We start from the raw sequence: 23,675 nt of genomic DNA, 5'->3' as shown, positions 1-23,675 counted from the left end.
CACATTGAGATGTTTAGGAAGAAGCGACAGAAAAATTAAATTGTATATTGCTTGGTTGAAGTAGGTCATATTCCTTACCGTGCAGTTCAACAGCTTGCCAGGGCATATGAGGGAGGTGTGTAGACCACAAAAACAAGAGTGACGTGGGGGAAGGGGAGGAGGCGCGACTGTACTTATGGAGGGGGCTGACATAAGGAGTAAATACTACAGACTGGAGGCGCTTGGACGACTGATGCTTTGGATCACTGGAGACGAGAACTGTTTTCAGCGCGCAGACACTGAACAAAGGCGTTTGGCAGGAGTCCTTGCCAAAATGATGCACGCATTGTCTTAAGAACAAGGAAGCATCAGAGTTTGGACAGGTACAGGAAGAAGGAGAATTGTCTGAACAGGTTTGTTGGCGTGGCGTTTTGGTATAAAACGGCAGATTAATACCTGGATAGCCTTCACAGACTGCAACAAACGGACACATAAAAGTTGATACTGGAGTATTACTGTAGTTTTTTGTTATGCGCTCGAAATTAGAGCTGTATTTGGATTTTTAACGCACGGAAAGGAAATTAACATTCAATAGCATCAACAGTGCCTTATTTTAATTGCATTGTATATCTTACTCTGCCACTACACAAGATATTTACTGACACATGTTTCAGAGCAGCCTCACGTTGATAAGAAAGGAAAGATAAAGGACGCATAGCATATTTTTTTATTTGAGATAGTATACGGGCTGTTTATGTGTACAGTACAGTCGCCATCTGAGATCTGACCAGCGGTAAGCGGCTCTAGCATCACCGCTCAATATTGAGGACTGGACATCTCAATTACCAACATGACGGATGGACCGAGACAAAGAGGCAGCGCAGCCCCGAGCACCAGCGAGGATGCAGACACGGGGAATGCCGCAGGACAGTCATCGGTGGCGTTGAAGAAGGAGATTGGTCTCGTCAGTGCTTGTGGCATTATTGTCGGTGAGTGTTCTGTTGTTCCTTTAAATATATTTTTCATAGGGGGTTTAAAGGATGTACGGTCAACTGGATGTATACGGCTTGATGCTGAATGAAACTGAAATCTTCCAGTCTGCTTCTCTCTTACACACTAAACAGTCCTATGAAATGGAAAATAGGTCATTTACGTTGAGATATAGTGTAGGCTATATGTAGAGCGCGCGCTGAAGTAGAGCATGATAAGGGTTTTTAATGGCCGATAACGATAGCATTTCAATTTTAATATTTTCAGTGTAAATCTTTGTTGTTGTTACTCTAAAATATTCATGGAAATTATGTTTGGCATGTGTTGCAGTTAAATTATTTTTATTTTTTATTAATCGATCAGTAAAATAATCAGTATTGGTCATACAAATACTAGATCACTATAGATCAGTCTTTTGTAGTTAAATATTAACAATGTAATGATAACAAACGACATGTGCATATAAAAGAACAATATTACTTACTCAAAACAACAAAGCAGATTTGGGAACTGACCATTTTTCAGTATCACTTCTACTGTCACTAGCCAATGGACTTCTGCAAAATAAGCATGTGCATTTTTTGTTGAGAATAGAACATTATGGTTTAAAATACCTATGGAACAAGAATTAAAAAACTTATTTTTAAATAACTTAATTTTAAATAAGTAACTTCTTCACTTTCTCTTCTGGTTTTTATAAAAAAAAAATTCAGTGGCAGAGAAACCACAAAAGTGAGTTGGAAGCGAAGACAGGAAACGTGACTGAACTTTTGTTAAATTGTCAAGTTGGTTTTTGTTGAGTACATTGCAGAGCGATTCTCATTTATTGCTTTAGGCAGCATTAAGCTATAAAATATATTTGATTTAACGATAAGAAAATGAAAAGCAAAACCCACCCAAGATAATCCCAACCCACATTTTAACTGCCGCTATATGATAATTCTCTTCAGCAATCTTGATCAGGTCAGGTCCCACATTCACATGCTCTCAGTCGACCCACGTGAACATTATTATCAGGTGATTGTCCCTTCGGATCACTCAAAGCTTTCATCAAGACTTTGTTCTCTGTGTGCTTTATTAAATTTATCAGAATACTTTATAACTGCTGCCATTCTTATCCTTATCAACCCATTCGGTGTGATATTGAACCCTCATTTACCTGGAAATGAAGCATGGACCTGAAAGTGAATTTTCTGTGGTTTTTGTTTAGCCCCATTTTGGATGTTGATTTAGATGGATTGTCAGAATGGAAACACATGTTACAGAGAGATGCTTTTGGATTAATTATACAACATCATACAATCGAGCTGGTTACAAGCTTACAAAGTTTTATGTGTGTCAAACTAGATGTAACCAGTCAGCAACTCAATTAATTCTTCAGTAAGATGATTAAAATTAAATCAAAGTGAAGATTATTGTTATATATAATCAATATTGAATATATTTGGATTGTGTGCTCCTCAACCAATAAAACTAAAGGTCTTGATTTTTACTTTCTTTCTAAGTTCTCAGTTGATGTAGAACCGAAAACCAGTGTTGATAGTATGGGGTTTGTGGTGATCAAACCATTACAGATCACAGTGGAACCCGTTCTATTTAAAGAAAAAAGACCATGTTTATGTTCAAATGGCTTGCTTCGTTAACCCAAACTCTGATTTTGATATGTGAATTTGTAAAAGGGAAACATCTGGCTACCAAGGCTACAGACCCACAGAAACAGTTGGATCAATAGAGGCATGAAAGAAAATCAATAGGACAGTTGAGAGGGATTCACCTTAGCAAGCATGATAGCAAGAGCAATAAATAAAAGTACCAAAGTACCAGGATTATACATCACTGCACAATATATGAGCCATATCTCTGCACAGTGATTGACATGCAAATATGATAAGCTGATAGCAAAGAGTGAACTCGTTTTAGGTAAGTCAGTTTACTGTGCCCACTTTGGCGCCACCCTGCGCAGCTATAATGCATGTAGGCAATCAATGACCTGTTTATTGTCTATTGTGAACAGTGTAGTGATATATGAAGCAAAGCTCACAAAAAGTAACTAACCAAGCAGCTTTCTGGTCGCGCCAAATGCACATGACCAACTTGAACTGATTGCAAAATCCGTGTGGGGAAATCTTTCACCCTCACGTGAAATTCCTGATGTGTGGACTTGTTAAAATTACTGGATTTTGTCTGCGAAAATGTGCCAAAAACAGTAGATGTGACTGCACCTTAATGTTTCAAATCTGACAACAACGCTATCATAAATTTAGCTTTTTTCAAATCTAAAATCATGCTACAAAACAGTAATTTTCAAGCTGGTGCAGCTAATCTGCATGCATGTTCTACAGTAAAAAGCCAAATTACACTTTTGTATAAAAAGGCTTTGAACTGAAAGGCGTGACTTCTATGTAGTGTTTGACAAGGCTTAGCGCAGTATGATTAGATCAATGTGAGTAGACTGACAAATTAGAATGTTAAATCAGGGATTGCTGCTGTGTTGCCTGTGATGTTTGTGCTGTGATCAATCACTAGGGAAGCAAAGGGATGCAGTATGAACAGGAAATCCATCTGCGTTTTTTTCCACTTGAGTCAGCAAAACTTCTCAATCTACAAGTGTGCACAATGATCTATCAGCCACTTTAAGGATCACATCTTAAAACGTGTTGATGTCCACATTTCACAGCTTCAATATAGTCAAATAATACTCTAGTTGGCTGAAACCAGATCAATCATGCTTTGGCAATAGTAAAAGATACCTATGATTGTATAAAGTTGTGTAACTTGTATTTTGAGGTCATGGGACATGCTGAATGTTTGTGATAATCATATCTTGACCGAGCTTTTTCACAACAGAGATTAAAGGAGAGAACTGAAGAGGGAGAACACCCAAAGACAGAAGCTGAATGGTCCGGTCTAGTCATAAAGGTTTATGGATATTCTTTTAGATGAGATTATTCTGTGAATAAATCATGACAGCAGTGGCTGTAGAGAAGAAGTCATCTGATTACATGTTTTACAGTGACTGTTTAGCAGACACTTGCATCCAAAGTGATTTACAGAACACAATTGCTGTGACAATCCCACAGGAAAACCGAGACTTATTCAAGGGCACAGAGGTAATAAGGCAGAAACTCTCCAGCTCACGCAGACCTGAATTTCCACATGAAGCAGTTTGTGTAAAAGGCCCAGACATGTAGTGAAATCAGGGTAGATTAAAGTATAAACCACAGTTACAGTCCAAGGTGGTTGACACTACACAAACTGACTCACATATCTCACATATCTTTCTTCCTTTGTCCAGTTCGCCTGAGTCACATGGGAGTCTTCTTTTGGCATTCCTCTGGTTTTTGAGCACTTCACGTGGATTTGGTGAAAACGCACCTTTTATAGTAAAGTGTGACTAGTTTTGTGAGTGTAACTTTTATTGTAATAGATTAATTGTTCTAAATTAGATCTTGTTTTATTGTAGAAATGGTGGTTTACATTTGCAAGTTATTGATGGTGCAAGTTATTCTCTCATACAGTACCTCCGTGACCTCAAAAAGTATTTGGATGCTGAAGGCTCCGTTTACACTAGCGCATAACTTTTGCTATGGTTACGCCTATCGTTTATACTACTCTGGTGTTTTCGAGGTAGAAAACGGAGACTTTTGAAAAAGCAGCAGACCCCGTTTTAGTTTGAAAACTCCGGGGTTGCGTTTCAGTGTAAACTGACCAAAACAGAGACATTTTAAAAATGATGGCGTGGCTGCCCAGATTCGCTCTGCGTATCCTTGATGACCGTGTAAACAATAACATCATGCTCATTGCTGTACCCATAGATATGTAAAGGTAGATACCTCATTCGACCGCTCCAAGCTTGTAGATGCATCCGCCATCTAACTAAAAGGGAATCTACCTATATATATCTATGGTTGTACCTGCATGAATGGTCATGTGACAAGTGTTTTCGATAGTGTAGTGTAGACGGAGATCATTTCTGAAACGCAAAAATGAAAACGCACTAGTGTAAATGGGGCCTAAAAGTGTATGAACATCTTTGTATTGTATAACAAAATATCTAACCAGCTGGAATTTATTTTATATTGACAAACACACTTTTAAAGGGGTCATCGCATGCAAAATTCACTTTACATGTTGTTTGAACATAAATGTGTTGTTAGAAATGTGTGTACACATCCAGCCTATCCACCCTAACAAATCCACCCAGTGTTTTTTAAATCAGTGATTTAAAATCCCCTTTCTCAAATCAGGCTGTTCTGAGATTCCTGGCAGAATGATGCAGTTCTGCACAGGCCGCTCCCACGATAGTTGATTGACAAGACCTTCTTACCGTAGACCCGCCCTAACTGAGGTGTGAGCTATCTGCCATTGTGTCGACTCCGGTGCAGGGGAAGACAAGAATGTCTCCGATTAAGTGATTGAGGTTTTTTTTTGTTGGATGTAATAATGTACATAGCAGTCGTCATTTACTCCCAACATCTGAGCTGCTGAAGACGCAGAGGATTAACGTTTGTTTTTGAAGTGAATGCCTAAATACGTCTATGTTCGTGCGAATCATTTGTGATCCAGCTTCATCTAGGCTATAGACAGGGGCATAGATTACGCGGGGGACGTGTCCCCCCCACTTTTAATATCACGTAAATTCGTCCCCCGCACTTTTTTGGGCAAGTGTGTTGGCATAAAGGTTTTCAAGATCCGGTGTGAATAAATATAGATTTTAATTCAAAGAGACAGGATAGTCTGTTGCATGACCTGATGTTTCTGCCTCATGGGATAAAAAAGTGTTTGTAGTATATAAACAAATCATTATTATTGGTTATTGTCCAGCAGTGTATCTGATTTCTAAGCCAATTAAAAGCTAGAAAAATTAAAGTTACCTATACACTACCAGTCAAAAGTTTTTGAACATTAAGATTTTTAATGTTTTTTAAAGAAGTCTCTTCTGCTCAGAAAGCCTGGATTTATTTGATCCAAAGTAGGCCTACAGCAAAACGGTACAATTTAGAAATATTTTCACTATTTAAAATAACTGTTTTCTATTTGAATATATTTTAAAATGTAATTTATTGTGATTTCAAAGCTGAATTTTTAGCATCATTACTCCAGTCACACGATCCTTCAGAAATCATTCTAATATTCTGATTTATTTGCTGCTAAAAAAAACATTTATTATTATGATGATGTTGAAGACAGCTGAGTAGAATTTTTACAGGTTTCTTTGATGAATAGAAAGTTCAGAAGAACAGCATTTATCTGAAATAGAAATCTTTTGTAACATTATAAATGTCTTTATCATCACTTTTGATCAATTTAAACTATCCTTGCTAAATAAAACTATTTTTAATAGTTCTAATTTTTATCATTTCTTTTCCAAAATAAATAAAATAATAATAATACTGACTCTAAGCTTTTGAATGGTATAGTGTATAATGTTACAAAAGCTTTTTATTTCAGATAAATGCTGGTCTTTGGATCTTTCTATTCATCAAAGAATCCTGAAAAAATGTACTCAACTGTTTTAAATAATAATAATAATTAAAAAAGGTTTCTTGAGCAGCAAATCAGCATATTAAAATGATTTCTGAAGGATCATGTGACACTGAAGACTGGAGTAATGATGCTGAAACTGCAGCTTTGATCACAGCAATCAATTACATTTTCCCATATATTCAAATAGCAGTTGTTTTACATAGTAAAACTGTATTTTGGATTAAATAAATGCAGGCTTGGTGAGCAGAAGAGACTTATTTAAAAAAAAACCATAAAAAATCTTACTGTTCAAAACCTTTTGACTGGTATGTTATATATATTACAGAAAGTTATATTGTAATGTTATATATATATATATATATATATATATATATATATATATATATTTCTGTCCCCCTCACTTCTGAAATGATGGCTACGCCCCTGGCTATAGAAGAAGTGAGAATAAGGGTTTTTTATGAATCTTTGCAAATCATCTTTCCTAATAATGTGCTAGTTAGCAAGTTTCGTGGCTAAATGCGGCTAAAGTTTACAGTCTGCTCATCATCCCACAGAAGAGAGGGGGCGGGGTGAGCAGAGCTCATTTAAAGCGACATGCAAGGAAACGGCTTTCTATAAACTGAGCTGATTTTGACTTGGTTAAAAAGGGTGTTTTTTACACTACCATTTTAACACTACCATTTAATTTTAACCAAAGTATGCTATAGACTTTTCATTAAGACTCTAAAGAATCAAATGAACTTGTGGAAAATGGGCATCCGATGACCGCTTTAAATATTTCACTTCAAGGTAATTGAACAATAGATACATTTCTCAGAATTAAGACTAAATGTATTATGGCACTTTCTGGTTGTCTTGTCTGTGGATGTATGGAACATGAACATATTGAACCAGATTGAACATGACCTAATTCAGGGGTCACCAAGTTCAGTCCTAGAGGGCCGGTGTCCTGCAGAGTTTAGCTCCAACCCTAATTATACACACCTGAAGTTGCTAATCAAGGTCTTACTAGGTGTACTTGAAACTTCCAGGCAGGTGTGTTGAGGCAAGTTGGAGCTAAACTCTGCAGGACATCGGCCCCCCAGGATCAAGTTTGATGACCCTTGACCTAATTCATCTGCTAAAATTGACCAGTTGGGTAAAAATAATTGCAGTAATGGCTCATATAAGTGAAATAAAATCCCACTTTGTTTGATATTTTATAATGCATGAAATTTAGACATTTTTATGGATGAAATAATTATCTAAATATTTTTGGGGCCAATATATGTATCACAAACAGACATGGATCACACAGTGTTGGTGCACTACTGCACTAAGTGCACACCTTTTTATACAGCTAGACAAATACACACGCCCCCATATATTTGCTGTGTATACTCCATTAATCACGCTGAATACTAACTCAGAAAATTACAGTCTGCTCTAAAGTAGGGAAGTAATTTAGGGATGTCTAAAATAAGGGAAGCACCATATTGGATATTTCCCAGCCAAAATTGGGAAACTATATGTTTTCCCGAAACTACATCTATTTTGAGTTTCAGATCATCATCTAGCACTAATTTAAAAAGATAGAGAAAGATTAGGATAAAAATGTTACCTCTTGTAATCTCTTGAAGAATGTTTTATCTTTAAGAGCATGTTGGAGTGAATTTCTGTGTGCACACAATTATAGTTTTGTGTAGTACTGTGTTATAATTTACTTTTGAAGTTGTTTAGATTTATAATATGGATCAAAACATAAAAATAAATATTGACTTTAAAATGTATATCTTTAATGCATTTCTACAAATCTAAAATATCTTTAAATCCTCACTCAAGATAAAGTCTATTTCATTCAAATGGTTTTTAAATTGGAGCGCTTTAGTAGATTCATCCAGACATCCATTAGGCACAGGTCTGTTACACACAATCAGTGCTTTTTTGGCGTTCATGGTGAGAATTGAAAGCTTATATGGTGACATGACAGCTCCAGTTCTTTCTGTTTTCTCAACCTCTTTTTTTTTTTCTTTTACAGGTAATATTATTGGCTCTGGAATATTTGTCAGCCCAAAGGGTGTGTTGGAAAATGCCAGTTCAGTGGGCCTGGCCCTCATCGTATGGATCATCACAGGTGTTATAACAGCGATCGGTGCACTCTGCTACGCTGAACTGGGCGTTACTATCCCCAAATCTGGAGGCGACTACTCTTATGTCAAGGACATCTTCGGAGGCCTGGCAGGGTGAGGTTTTCAGCCATCATTTGTTTTAATATTAGTTCCTGAGGCTACTTCTAAACAGTTAAAGTCCAAAGTCTACAGTATATTATTTCCAAAAGCTGCATCCACTTTTAATATTTAAGTAGGTGACTTATTATTAGTAATGGAAAACTTATTGTGTAGGGCCATGACAGTAAGTCAGGATAAGTCAGAAATTCAACTTGCATTCAAGAAAAATAATTACATATATTTTTTTAGTTTGCAGCCATTGTGAACAAAATATTTTGAGTTACTGTGAACTTTTGAAATTGTAATGTAATGTGCAATAAATAGTACTATTTTCATGTAAAATAATATAAAGCGGATAGCTGAAAAAATTCAGAATGAATAGCTAGTTCTGTCCCCTCAAAAGCCTGTAATCTCCTTTCAATGAGTAAACACCATTATCAGTCATTATATAGTAATTAACTTGTTAACAGCATTAGCATTGCAGCCATCTGGTGAAGTAGTTGTATCTGCCATTAGAAATGTATTAATCCACTAATAGGCAGTAAGCGGGCAATCAAACCTTACAGCCCTGGTTTTGCTCACATGCCAACAACCTTTGCTTAGCACGGTAACTGCTCTAATGAATGATACTGCCAGTGGACAGCCATTAGCTGGTCACTCAGTCGTGACACGATTTCACTCGGCACCAACAAATGATTGTGATAAAGAGAGTCTATCCTAAGAATAAAGGTATTGCTATATCCAAATAATACAATGTCTATCACAGGGGTGCCCAAACTCTGTCCTGCAGAGTTTAGCTCCAACTTGCCTCAACACACCTGCTGGGAGGTTTCTAGTATGCCTAGTAAGAGCTTGATTAGCTGCTTCAGGTGTGTTTAATTGGGGTTGGAGCTAAACTCTGCAGGACAACGGCCCTCCAGGACCAAGTTTGGGCACCCCAAATCATGTTATTACTATTATGTGTTTTTTAAGATGAAACATAGTTAAACAATTTTTTAGGGAAGTATTATATCATCTGTGTGATTTTGTGCTACAGGTTTCTGCGGTTGTGGATTGCTGTGTTGGTGATCTACCCCACTAACCAGGCGGTTATTGCTCTCACCTTCTCCAACTACGTCTTGCAGCCTCTGTTCCCCACCTGCTTCCCCCCAGAGAATGGTCTGCGTCTGCTTGCTGCCATCTGCTTGTGTGAGTACCAGAAGATGAAACAAAGATCTCATTGTCCTAGTATTTAGGAATGTTAGGCATTTTGGCATGCATATTAAGATGACTATTGATATTGCTATAAGGCCTACTTTTGTAAGCATTGTCAATTCCTAGTCACCTGTCCTGGTAATGCAAATATTAAAATACTGTTAAGATACCATTAAGACCATTAATTATTAATAATTAATAATTACCATTAATAATTATTTTCATGTTCATGGCTGGTATTAAAATTCTATACTTAAAAAGTAGAATCAATCATTTTAAATGCAATAAGTAAATTTAAAAAATCACATTTAAAAGAGCATCTGGCTTTGATGCGAAAATATTTTAAGGTTATATTAATGTTTTGAAAACTCATAAGATGACAAATTTTGCATAAATCCTGTATTTTGAATACATTGTTTTGTGTTGTTTACCTCACAGATGCAACAACAACTTACACAATCACTATTTCCACATCTGCTTGTGATTCACTTATTAACACGTATATTTTAGACATTTTTCTCTGATAGCGTATGCACACTTTGTTGCCGGGAATGGGAACTTCATTGCATCCTCTTATGTTTGACCATAAGGTCAAATCACGCTCAGGCAAAAAAACATTCAAAGCCAGGGCTTGAGAAACAGAGTTTGGGGACTGACAGAAAGAGCGAGATGAATTGATGTGTGAATGAAGAAGGCCGAGAGTGTCATGAATCCGGGTCCTGCAGTTCTTCCTTTCACCACCAGAGGTCACCATCTCCCGTCCTCCTGGACTCTATTCCCCTAACTCCACACACCTGTCGCATATCACACACACCTGTCACAATCAGGGTTGTAACGATATACCGGTATGACGGTCTATCGCGGTTTGAACGTACACGGTTATCATACCATAAACATTTGCATATCTACAGTTTATTTATGAAAAAAAAAATATATAATAATCTCACCTGCGCATATGCAATTTATTTCGGCTGCTTCACTCTGCTGAAATGACAGAGACAGAGATTGTATCTAATCTCCATCCCCCGCCGAAAAAAAGTTTAAATTTGCAGTATGGGAATACTTTGGATATAAAAAAAAAACACGAACGTGGGGTTGTCCTTGAGGACGAATCCAATTTGCAAAAAATGTGGACGCAAAGGGGCTGCAAAAGCAGGCAATATGCAACATGTTCGCTCATATTCGCGGACATCATCCCTCCGTGCAGATAAAGGTATGTCGCATTTATAACAAGTTATAAGGCTGTATAATTTCCGTGATGCAGAGGGAATCCCAGTGCAGTCGTGAACATGGGATTTACAGTATAACAGTTAACGAGGTTGTCACATAAAACGCATCTGATGGATGGATAAATCAAAAGTAGATATGAGTGGCGCCGTTTTATCTACTACATACTGAAGTATGCATGCATGACACTAATGGTGTTTTCAGCGTCTACATAAACATGAACATCAGCAGAGCTGCTCTGAGAGAAAACCAGTTTTATTTGAGAAAAACTGTCAAATACACTAAACTCAAAGGTCTGTTACAACCCGTCAAAATAAAAGTTCAATTTAACTTGAAGTCCTGACACAAATAAATTAGCATTGTACAATGTACTTAAAAGTTATGACAACAATAATAATATTCTTTATAATAATTAATTTATTGAAACATTATTTTTAAGGAATATCATGTTTGTCCATGTTTTAACTTAGAATACCTCTGTTGTGCAGCACTTTGCCAAAAATAAAAATTGTTAAATTTTAATTTGATAACATTTTAAAACATTAATTAAAATGTTAAAGTGTGATATAGATATACATAAGGCTTATGGCTTTATTTTGTAATTGTTTTTTTGTTTTTGTTTTTTTTCCTCAGAAGGGAGGCTTACTTTCATTAAAATGATTTCAAGTTTGTTGCAATAAAGGATTTGTTCACTCAAATAACTTGTTCTTATTCTTTTAAGCGTCATTGTTATTGATAAGAATTATTGTTTAATATATACCGTGAAACCGTGACCAGAGCATTGAGGAGTATGCCAGGGACTTCGTTGGAGTGGCTCGTCGGTCGGCTATTGAGAAGACCTGCCTCATGGTCTTTTTCTACGGAGGCCTGGCCGAGCCCTTCAAATCCCTGATGCCATATTGGACCCCCGAGGAGTCGCTGGAGGACTACATAAACCTGGCTCTGTATTTGAGCGGTTCGGCCTTCAGGGTGGAGTTAGCTGCGGAGCCCGTTCGCAGTTCTCCCGATGCGGCAATCCAAGGGGCGTCAGAAGCCTCGTCGGTCACACCCAGTACCTTGCGCCCGTTCCCGGAGCATCCTGGGTTGATACGCAGCGTGCAGGAACCCCCGCTGATGTCGGTGCGAGCGGCGTGGTTTGCTTGCGGTCCTCCTGAGGCCGCGGTTCCTGCTCACGCTCCTCCCGAGGTGGCGGTGTCCACTGATGTTGTCTCCGAGGCCGCTGAGCTCACTTCAGGCCTTCCCGAAGCGGCGGAGCCCGCTGATGTTCCCTCCGAGGTGGCGGAGCTTGCTTTAGGCCTTCCCGAAGCGGCGGTGGCCGCTCACGAACCTCCCGAGGCAGCGGAGCTCACTTTAGCTAACTCCACCCTTTAGGCCTTCCCGAAGTGGCGGTGCCCGCTCACGAACCTGTGAACTGTGAACGGGCTCCGCCGCTTCGGGAAGCCCTGAAGCGAGCTCCGCTGCCTCGGAGATAACATCAGCGGACTCTGCCGCTTTGAAAAGGCCTGACGCGAGCTCCGCTGCCTCGGAGATAGCTTCAGGGCTTCCCGAAACGGTGGAGTACGCTGATGTTCCCTCCGAGGTGGCGGAGCTCGCTTTAGGCCTTCCCGAAGCGGCGGTGCCCGCTGATGTTCCCTCCGAGGCGGCGGAGCTCGCTTAAGGTTTTCCCGAAGCGGCGGTGCCCCGCTCACGAGCCTCCCGAGGCGGTGGTTCCCGTGCACAGATCTTCCGAAGCGGCAGTGTCCGCTCAAAGTTCCCTCGAGGCTGCGGTGTCCGCTGATGTGCCCCCCAAAGCGTTGGAGCCCGCCATTGCCCGCTCCAAGGTGGCAGTTCCACACACTCCGCTGTGGTGGCCGCTGGTTCTGCCTTGGGTGGCCATACCGCCGGCGCTGCCTCAGTCTCCAGGCCCCCCCCCCCCAGCACACGGACCTGGTCCCCCCCATCCCACCGTTCTGCCGTCCCCTGTTCACAGTTCATAGGCGCTTGAGAACGTCTGGAAGCTGTTCCTTAGAGGAAGGGGTCCTGTCATGAGTCCGGGTCCTGCAGTTCTTCCTTTCACCACCAGAGGTCACCATCTCCCGTCCTCTATTCCCCTAACTCCACACACCTGTCGCATATCACACACACCTGTCACAATTTACACTCCCAGCTGTTTCCCATTTTCATGGACTATTTATGCACCACACTCCCGCTGCTCTGTCTGGGTGTATTAGTTGTAATTTATTGTATTAGTCGTAGTTACTGTTGAAACATGCACTGTGTTGCCGTTGATGTATCCCGTTTCTGAATCTGTTTTGTTTTGCCTTGTTGGCCTTTTTGTTTCGTTATTAAAGAGATTCTTACCTGCATTTGGACCCAGACCTCATCTTTCCACGGTGCTCTAAGTGTTCCGTGACAGAGGGGTCTTATCCTGGGAGAGTGGACAGAAAGATTGTGGGAAAATGTGCATAGGATAGAGAGGGATGAGAGTGAAAGAGAGAAGGATGTGTGATGATAAATGGAATGATATTTTTCAAGGCGTCAAGAAGCCTTGAGTGTGGGCTTTCTGCAAACTTCACACTGGAGCTACAAATACTGCATGCTATATGTAGACAGACAAACAACAGAGACCCTAGGAAAAGAGAGAGAGAGGTCGAAAGAAGATATTAGGTGATATTTCACCTTTCTTCAATAAGTTTCAATTTAAGAACAGCCGTTTAAAAAGATTAATAATTTAATAACAGTTCATAACCTTTGTCTTTTTATGAACCTGAGTGAGAAATATCTAGTTAACTTTTGGCTTGTAAACCAGTATAAGCTGTTTGTCCAGTATCCAGCATTCATTGTGTAGGCTCTTAATGTGGGAGGACTGTATCAAGATTCTGATTGGAAGATTTTTTTTTTAAAACTAACCAGATGTTCTCAAGCTGCTCTGAAGCTTTTTTCTTCTTATTTAGTTTTGCTTTTGTTTTGTTTTGAGAACAGCAGGAAGTGAGTGAAAGGGCAAAAGTTGACACTTTGGCACAGTTTTAAAGGATGTCCCTGCTCTTGTACCCTACTGCTTTATACTTCTTTACCTCCTTAATACCTCTTGTTCTAGAACAGTACAGCATTTCTGAGAAAAGTTTGTCTGTAAGTGTGCGCACAGCTCCCTTTCAGAACATGCCTAAGTAGGCAGCATTTTAAGGGAACATAGGCACACTCTTGACACAAACACTTTTCCAAAAGGTAGTCAGAAAAACTGTTACCATTTGACTCGAGACGACATTTTTTGGCCAAAAACTGTAAACATTGCATTTATATTTTTCAAAGACAATCCAATAAGGCAATAGTTGTGTCTCAAATGCCGCACTACACCCTTAGACTTTGCTACATGAGGAAAACTGAAGGTCGATTGCATCATCAAGGTATTTTTATCATAAAGGCACTTTTCCTTTTTGGAATTTTCAGAGTAAACACTATTTATACTACAAAAGGCCATAAGTATGCAAAATGGGACAAAACTATTCTGACATGCTCAGTGAAAAAAATCAATCTAAAAGTGATAAGTGAGAGAAATGTTGAATATTATTATACTTACTGTAAAAGTCATAAAAATTTTTAATGCACTAAAAAGTTCAATCTACTTAAAAACTCACTATTTTACCCAAATATTTATGTGCACTGTGGTTTATCAAAGCTGGTATCACATGCTTAATTTAGCAACATGCTAACTGTATTGAAAACAATTGTGAACAAACTTTGCCTGTGACATGCTATTTGTGTTACAGATCAATGCATTTTAAGTTGGGATGCTCCCTATGTAGGCAGTAAAAGAGCAAGACAGTCCACTTAAAACAGAGCCCATTGTGTTCAACAGGCTGTTGTATATGAGAAAATTGTTTAGCACATGTTTGTACTTGCATCAAATCCAAGATATCAAGGCAACAACATGTTAAATGAGTAACTCTGGCCTGCCTGTGTGTGTGTGTGACCTCCACTATAAGCAGCTTATTGCAGTAAGATTGCTGTTGTCATAGCAATGTTTCTGCATGCTTGCATTAGCACGGTATACTATGTAGTGCAGACTTCACGACTTCAATTCTGTAAGGAAATGGTCTGTAACTTTCTTAGTCCTGTCTATGCTTATTTTTATTTTTTCCGAAAGTTTCACAAACACCACCTTCTAAGACGTCCCATCCAGTCCATTTCCCAGAATGCACTGCCCTTATCTCAAAACACGATTGGGATTACACCTCCTTGCCCAGAGTAGTGTTTGGTTTGACTGCATTCCCTTCACATTATATTAGGCAGGGATTAGGCAGGGTGTCGCTTTGTACTGTCAAACTGTTTGTGTCCCATTAGCCACAAATAATAATTATCAAGGATTTTATGCAACAAAATATGCCACTCCACCTTATTGCAGTTGTCTTGCATTGTAATGTCAGCGACTGTCGTGACTAGATGCTGTTTCAGTTGTAAGCAGTTTGACACTGAATGAGAGCCAAGAATTCTCACTGTGTTTGGCCATTGTACTCAGACAGTCTCAGTTCAAGTCCAGTTCACACTAGTTTTGTATATAATTGCTCTGTTGATAGGTTAATTAAATATACATAGCAATATCGGTTTGTTTAACTACCTGCTGTGGTGGGTGATTTGAATTACTGCTTGTCTGCAAGTACATGAATAGCATTTAAATGAAAAAGGACAAAGTTGAACTCTGAAGTGCAAATCATGAAGCAGCCTTTTTGCATGTCTTGCAAGTTCTCAAAAGTGCAAGACTCAAAGTTTACTTGCGTGCTCAGGTTTCTTGCGTCCCTCTGATTTTATGACCAAATATGTCTGTCACATGCCATCAGAAGACTGTGCATGTGACTGTGAGCGTTATTTAGCACTTTTTACTTTTTCAACATTTACTTTTTCAACAACAATTTAAATAAGTAAAAATGTATATGAATGTATAAGAAAACATATTTTACATGTTCTAACTAGTTACTTTTTGTCCTGCTTTTTAATCACATTTTAATTTTTTTTAAAAGTACTAACATTTCATGTAATCTCTTTAAAATCATGAGGTCAAAAAATCACTGCTTGAAAGTTTCCAGCAGAATGATGCTAGCATTGCCTTGATCGTGGATTTAAAAAATGAATACATTTTTGAATAAAAACATCTGCTAAATCAATAAATGTAAAGGTAAAATTTCATATTATAATTATTTTGTGCTGCCTTATTTCACCTGTCTATCTGTCTCAGATGTTGCTGTGCATTCAAACATTTATATATATTAAAAAGTGTTCCTGTAGGTCTATTCCGAGCTTATCATTTGTGTGTCCGATTAATTCTTCACAGCTGAAAGCATTATTTTATAATCCTTTGGTATACTAAACTGCTCAAACTGCCGGGGGCCATTAATCTCACCAAAGGCTCACAATGTGTGTGTGTGTGTGTGTAACCAGCCTTGTAACCTCCATGTCTTTGTGTTACAGTGCTGCTGACTTGGGTGAATTGTGCGAGTGTGCGCTGGGCAACACGAGTACAGGATGTCTTCACTGCAGGGAAACTTCTGGCCCTCATTCTTATCATCATCATGGGCATCGTACAAATCTGCAAGGGTAGGCACCATATGTCTCTGTATGTGTGTGTGCTTGTTATATCTTACTGGAAGGTCAATTCAAGAAGGTCTGTGCTAAATATCAGAGTGTACGTGTGCTGTTGTGTCTGTGTGCTCATGTGTTAGTACGTGCCATGCTTGTTCTTGTGTGTACGTTTGTAGAAGTGTGCATGCGTGACTCCCTGTCCTCTTGGGTGTGTTGCTTCATCTCTAGTAGCTCCGTAAAATCTCCAGAAAAACTAAAAGCACAGCACTTCCCCTTTCTGTCTCGTTGTCTCAGCAGAAGTCGCTGGGTTCAAACCCTCTAATAAAAAAATAACACTGATAATGCAGCTTTCACTGATGCGTTAGAGAGGATTCAATAATAATCACACTGCTGGCGGCCTGTTAGCTCAGACGCTGACCTGATAATATGAGAGTGACAGATGTGATTCCACACCAAATCTCTAAGAAAAACTGGATTTGGGTTTGTTGGCACTGGCTGTTCTTTAATGTGGGGTCTTCAGGGTCACATATGCTGTCAGAGAGGGTTCAGAGAGTACATGTGACCCAAAGTCCTGACCCTAGAAATGTGGTATTAACACTATGGCTTAGGGAACAAAAAGATTGTATGCTCAGAAAATCCAACCCAAACCAGTTAAAAGTTGTAGTTGTATTTTGGAACATGGTAGCTGGTTTCTAACTGGTTCAAGCTGCTTTAGGTGGATTACTAGCTGGTGAGAATCTGTCAGAGATGGTAGACCATATTGATCAAATGTGCCTTGCTGGAAAAAAAAAAAGTGTCATGGTACCAGGTTTTTTAATGGTCCAGGATGGCCTACCAGTTCAGTCAGATTACTACCAGCTTGATCCAGCTGATTTTAGCTGAATTTGCATAAACTTACTACAGTCACACTCACAATGATATTTTGGTCCAGAGAACTCGACCTTCAGTTGCTGTTTTTGTGATTACTTTAAGCTGTTTCGGGTGAAAACTTTTGCTAAAACATTAACTAACTAGCTAATACACAAAAGGCATTTTGTAATGAATTTCCCTTTGAATATTTCATCACTACTGTTCCCTTTCTTCTTTCGCCAGGCGAGTATTACTGGTTGGAGCCGGCCAATGCTTTCGAGCCGTTTCAAGACTATGATATCGGTCTGATCGCTCTAGCATTTCTACAGGGGTCCTTCGCCTACGGTGGCTGGAATTTCCTCAATTATGTCACAGAGGAACTCGTCGACCCCTATGTGTAAGCCAATTCTCATCCAAAGATCTTACAGTAATTCAACACTCCACTTTTTTGGAAATAGGCTCATTTTACAACTCCCCAAGAGTTAAACAGTTGAGTTTTACCGTTTCTAAATCCATTCAGCCGATCACTTTTAGCTTAGCTTAGCATAGATCATTAAATCGGATTAGACCATTAGCATCTCGCTCAAAAATGACTAAAGAGTTTTGATAATTTTCCTATTTAAAGCTTGAGTCTAAGACCGACGGAAATTGAAAAGTTACGATTTTCTACGCCGATATGGCTAGGAACTATACTCTCGTTTGTTCTGGCGTAATAATCAAGGAACTTTGCTGCCGTACCATATTACGCAGCGCCTGAAAGTAGTCCCCAGCTAGGTAGCTAGTTCTGATATAGCTGGGGACTACTTTCAGGCGCTGCGTAATATCACTGCGCCTGCTGCACCCATGGTACGGCAGCAAAGTTCCTTGATTATTACGCCGGAACGAGAGTATAGTTCCTAGCCATATCAGCCTAGAAAATCGCAGCTTTTTATTTTCCGTCAGTCTTAGTACACAATGTAACTACAGAAGAGTCAAGTTTTAAATAGGAAAATTATCGAAACTCTTTGGTCATTTTTGAGCGAGATGCTAATGGTCTAATCCAATTCAATTATCTATGCTAAGCTAAGCTAAAAGTGCTACCGCCAGACCCGGAGATCGGCTGAATGGATTCAAAAACAGTAAAATACAACTGTTTAACTCCTGGGAAGTTGTAAAATGACCCTATTTCCAAAAAAGTGGAGTGTTCCTTTAACGAGATACAAGTTTGTAATATCCAGCAGAGAACCACATAATGGATCAATAGTATATTAAACTGCACAAGTAGAAAGAGCCAAACAGATCACTGCATAATTTTACACAATGCTCTGAAGTGGCAGCTGGAATCTGCCTGTAGTTGTAATTGGTAGCTGAAATAATGCAATGTACTTCTTCTGACTGAACACTTTTGTTTTTTTATTTTTCCTTACAGCAACCTTCCCCGTGCTATCTTCATCTCGATTCCCCTTGTTACCTTTGTGTACGTTTTCGCTAACATTGCTTACGTCACTGCCATGAGCCCTCAGGAACTGCTGGCTTCTAATGCTGTAGCTGTGGTGAGTGACCTGTGTCCATTTTTCCCACTCAGACACTACCATATTGCAAACTGAACGATTGTTTTGCTTCATGCAGGAGATTCTTTGACATATCTACCCAAGTATCAATAATCTTCTGCATTCAGTTCTAATGATTTTCTTAATGAAACAGCACAGATATTATGGACATGATAATGCATGTATTCGACCAACGTCCTCTTTTCCTCTGCTTGTCTCTCTTTTCTCTCCTTCACCACTCTGTTGCTCTCTCCCAGACGTTTGGTGAGAAGCTGTTGGGAGTGATGTCATGGATCATGCCCATCTCTGTGGCCTTGTCCACATTTGGGGGGGTCAACGGCTCCCTCTTCACCTCCTCTCGGTCAGTCCCTCCATCCATCCATCCATCCATCATTCATACATACACAAGCCTCAATTATCTATCTATCTATCTATCTATCTATCTATCTATCTATCTATCTATCTATCTATCTATCTATCTATCTATCTATCTATCTGTCTGTCTGTCTGTCTGTCTGTCTGTCTGTCTGTCTGTCTGTCTGTCTGTCTGTCTGTCTGTCTGTCTGTCTGTCTGTCTGTCTGACTGTCTATCTATCTATCTATCTATCTATCTATCTATCTATCTATCTATCTATCTATCTATCTATCTATCTATCTATCTGTCTGTCTGTCTGTCTGTCTGTCTGTCTGTCTGTCTGTCTGTCTGTCTGTCTGTCTGTCTGTCTGACTATCTATCTATCTATCTATCTATCTATCTATCTATCTATCTATCTATCTATCTATCTGTCTGTCTGTCTGTCTGTCTGTCTGTCTGTCTGACTGTCTATCTATCTGTCTGTCTGTCTGTCTGTCTGTCTGACTGTCTATCTATCTATCTGTCTGTCTGTCTGTCTTGATTCTGTCTGTCAGTGTCTTCGCATACTCCCTTCTAATGATTATATTTGGCATCCTAAATAACAGTATTCTTGGGTCCTCCTCACATTGTTCAGGTTGTTTTTCGCGGGTGCACGTGAAGGTCATCTACCTAGCTTACTGGCTATGATTCATGTGAAGCGCTGCACCCCAATTCCAGCCCTGCTCTTCACTGTGAGTATTATATGTATATATACCCCCTTCTCCCTCTTCTTTATACCTCACTCTCACTTTTCTTGAGTATGAATGGACTTCATGATGTTCTGACATCAAACACCCTCTCTTGCTCTCTTGCAGTGCATCTCAACACTTCTGATGCTGTGCACCAGTGACATGTACACACTCATCAACTATGTGGGTTTCATCAACTACTTCTTCTACGGTGTCACTGTTGCAGGGCAGATCGTGCTGCGGGTTAAACAACCAGATATGCACCGGCCAATTAAAGTAAGTCCTAAGAATTACCGAAAGCCAGTGTTAACAAAAACAAACCATAGTAGCAAGTTTTTGCTCAGTGATTTCAGTAGTTGTTGACTTTTTACTGATTAGTTACCATCTGTTATCTATCCGGTATTCTGTTTAGCAAATGTATTGATATTGCTATAACCTTTGCATCATGTTGTGATTGTCCAGTTCCAGGTATATACATCCCATATAAGCTGAAGCCTTAATTAAGATAATTTTTCCTTCTAACTGCAAACGTTACTTCTGCTACTCACAGATCAGTCTGGTGTGGCCTGTCATCTACTTGCTGTTCTGGGCCTTCCTGTTGATTTTCTCTCTGTACACTGAGCCTGTGGTGTGTGGCATTGGCTTGGCCATCATGCTTACTGGAGTCCCTGTCTATTTCTTGGGCGTGCACTGGGACAGCAAACCACAGTGTTTCAATACATTTGTTGGTAAGTTGAACACAGTTCAAAGATGTGTTAAGCTTAATGATAACATCATTATGAGAAACTATGTACTCGCGTAGTTTATACTGTTATACAGCAAGGATGCTTTAAACTGACTTATAATGGTACAAAAGATTTATTTTTCAAATAACTTACATTTACATTTACATTTATGCATTTAGCAAATAACTCTTCTATTCATCAAAAAAATCCTGAAAAATGGTATGGTACGTAAACTGAATTCCTTTTTTGTGTTTTCAGAAAAGATGACATACCTGGGTCAGAAGTTTTGTGTAGTGGTCTACCCAATGGAGGACGAGAAGAAAAACGAGGAGTCTGTAGAAGAGATCGAACTGAAGGAACAGTCGGTTCCACTGTCAGCCGAGGATGAGCAGACACCGAAATCAGCTGACTGCTGAACAGACATATGGAGACACTCATTCACTCACATACAGGCTGCCAGATTTATTCAGATAGACACTGGAAATCAAACTCAGATTTTTTCATAAAGAGGGGGTTGCGCTGGAGTGCAGTGGCTAAGCTCAGGAGAGTAATGAACAGAGACTAGCTGCTCCACAGGTCATGTGGTTCTGCTGTAGTGGTCTTATTCAATGTTCTCCGTTCTCTCTAGTTGCTAGTCACTTAGCAACTGCTTTCTACTCCATTTGCTGTGCAACAGAATTCCAACATTAAAATGTGGGATGACATAAAGCTCTAGAATGTATTATTTATAAACACTGGTTTGGAAGGGTCTGCGTTTTTTGAAAAGACCTTTCTGAAGCATTCCTTTTCTATGAGAATTAGAATTCCATTTCGGTTTTGCTAAAAATGCCAAAATACATAATGGCTTCACCTGAAATGGTGGCAGGGTTAATTTTATTTATTTATTTATTATTGATTACATTCTAATGTTCTAATTCTTACCCCCTCTTTATTTTTCCTTTTTTTTTTTTTTGTTATCTCCCAACACTCCCAGGAATAAATGTTTTTTATAAGCCAAAGCTGTATTTTAATTTCACATTTTATCATGTCATTTCACACCAAAACTTTTTCTTTTTATATATTTTGATATTTTTGATTGTCCTGTTCTAATCATATTCCTTTGTCGTTATAAAATTATTGTTCTTTTACATTTTATTTTCTCTGTTCTCTTTCCTGAAGGAAAGCTCTGGGATCTTTTTTTAATCATCATATTTTGAAGGCATATATATATATATATATATATATATAAGAACCAATTGTAGTGGTTCAGAGTAGATTTCTACCAGGTTACTCTGGTACTGAGGCAATTTACACTCTTTTATTAGCCTTAAAACATTTACATAAACTGTATAAAGTTATTATCACTGCTGAACAGTATTTTTCTTTCTCATATTTTTGAAGATAAAAAGTGTTCAGTGAAAACTTAAAGAGGCCATTGTGAAATTAAGTGTTGCAATGGTATCTTCATTCTGTGTGGACTTTACACAGAGAATATGTCTCCTGACACCATCAGCTTTATAGTCACCGTCATAACCTGCAAGTTTGCTTTCACGCAGTTTAATTACTTCACAAGTATTTACACAAGTATGTATTCAAAATTGCAGAGCGTTTGGTTATATATGGAAAAAAAAACAGTAGTGATGCACATATAGTGTCTGTGATGTAGCTGAAAGCCTGTGAGAATGTAATAGTTTTTCCTGTCATTTATTATGTGAATATTCAAACACTTGAAATCAATTATTCCAGAAGAGCTCATTAAATCAGTCTTATAATGCACAATATATTATAATATAGGACTGTAGGTGGAATGCAAGGGACTAGAAACAATCGATCAAGTTAACAAACATAGTCTGGATGATTACATTAATATACTAAATAATTGAACTATACACCTAAATGGAGAGCCTTAAAGATAATTCATTTTCTAATAAAATTACTTAAAATATATTCATTTGTGTAAGTAAACAATATATGCTCAGTTCAAGAGTACATGATTAAAGTGTTCAGTATGTATGTCACTTGTCCATACAAGCGTGTAAGGCTTTTTAGTGGTCACAGGGTCTTTTTATTGTGCCTCTGTATTGATGTCACACCTTTACCCACTTGTGAAGACTATGGAAAAGTGCCAGTTGTTCTTTGTTTTATTATTATTTTTGCAGATCTGTAGTGTGTAGGTGCTGTGTAAAAAGCAATATATATCAGTGTAATTCATTGCACATTCATTTTGCATGAGCTTAATCCCCCACATTCCTTACACAGACTGTAATATCAAATCTATAACCTTCAAACTTGCACAAGAATCACTGCCTTTTGGTTCCTCTGTCCCAGTCAGGTGGCGAAGAGGTCTGTTTTCATCCATTATTCGACTGACTGCATAAACTTTAATCATTGTATGTATCATCGAAGGTGCAGAGCAACTTTGGTTGTAGTAATGCTGCTCCTGAGCTGTGCCTCATAATCCAGCACTGCCTACTGTGTGCTAAACACAAACGCTATGTATATTTTATATGGAAGCTGCGACTCTTGATTGTGCTGCAATATTTGGCTTTCCTTTCCACACACACATTATCATACAGGTGATACCAAAAGCCATGCAAAATGAATTCTGTCACATATTTGATTGTCACATTAGTAGCAAATGATTGATGTTAATATTTTGAATGTCCTCACAATTACATAAAAATCAATGAGAATGACTTTTATAGATTATATTAAGATATGTACAGTTTAAAAGGATAATGACCATAAAGCTCAAATTACCACTTACACATAACTGGGGGTGAACGGTTTGTACCGGAGTCTTCTTGTTTACTATATGTTTTGTATTTGTTTGGACAGTATATATTAAAAGACAAATAAATCTATATGCTGAA

General features: G+C 38.7%; 1 protein-coding gene across 1 annotated transcript; it reads left to right on the top strand.

The window, feature by feature from the left end:
* Window positions 1-169: 169 nt before the first annotated feature.
* Window positions 170-21,949, top strand: LOC306885991 (large neutral amino acids transporter small subunit 2-like). The gene is made up of 12 exons (XM_079442837.1): window positions 170-392; window positions 744-968; window positions 8,474-8,678; window positions 9,700-9,851; window positions 16,527-16,652; window positions 17,730-17,883; window positions 18,895-19,018; window positions 19,273-19,376; window positions 20,005-20,101; window positions 20,225-20,374; window positions 20,649-20,826; window positions 21,082-21,949. The coding sequence occupies exons 2-12, from the start codon at window positions 830-832 to the stop codon at window positions 21,237-21,239; spliced, it is 1,587 nt and encodes a 528-aa protein (XP_079298963.1). The 5' UTR covers window positions 170-392; window positions 744-829; the 3' UTR covers window positions 21,240-21,949.
* Window positions 21,950-23,675: the final 1,726 nt, after the last annotated feature.

Source organism: Barbus barbus, assembly GCF_936440315.1.
Source record: "Barbus barbus genome assembly, chromosome: 2".
Taxonomy (NCBI): domain Eukaryota; kingdom Metazoa; phylum Chordata; class Actinopteri; order Cypriniformes; family Cyprinidae; genus Barbus; species Barbus barbus.
The sequence above is the reverse complement of the archived record's forward strand: the minus strand, read 5'-3'. Positions and strand labels throughout refer to the sequence as shown.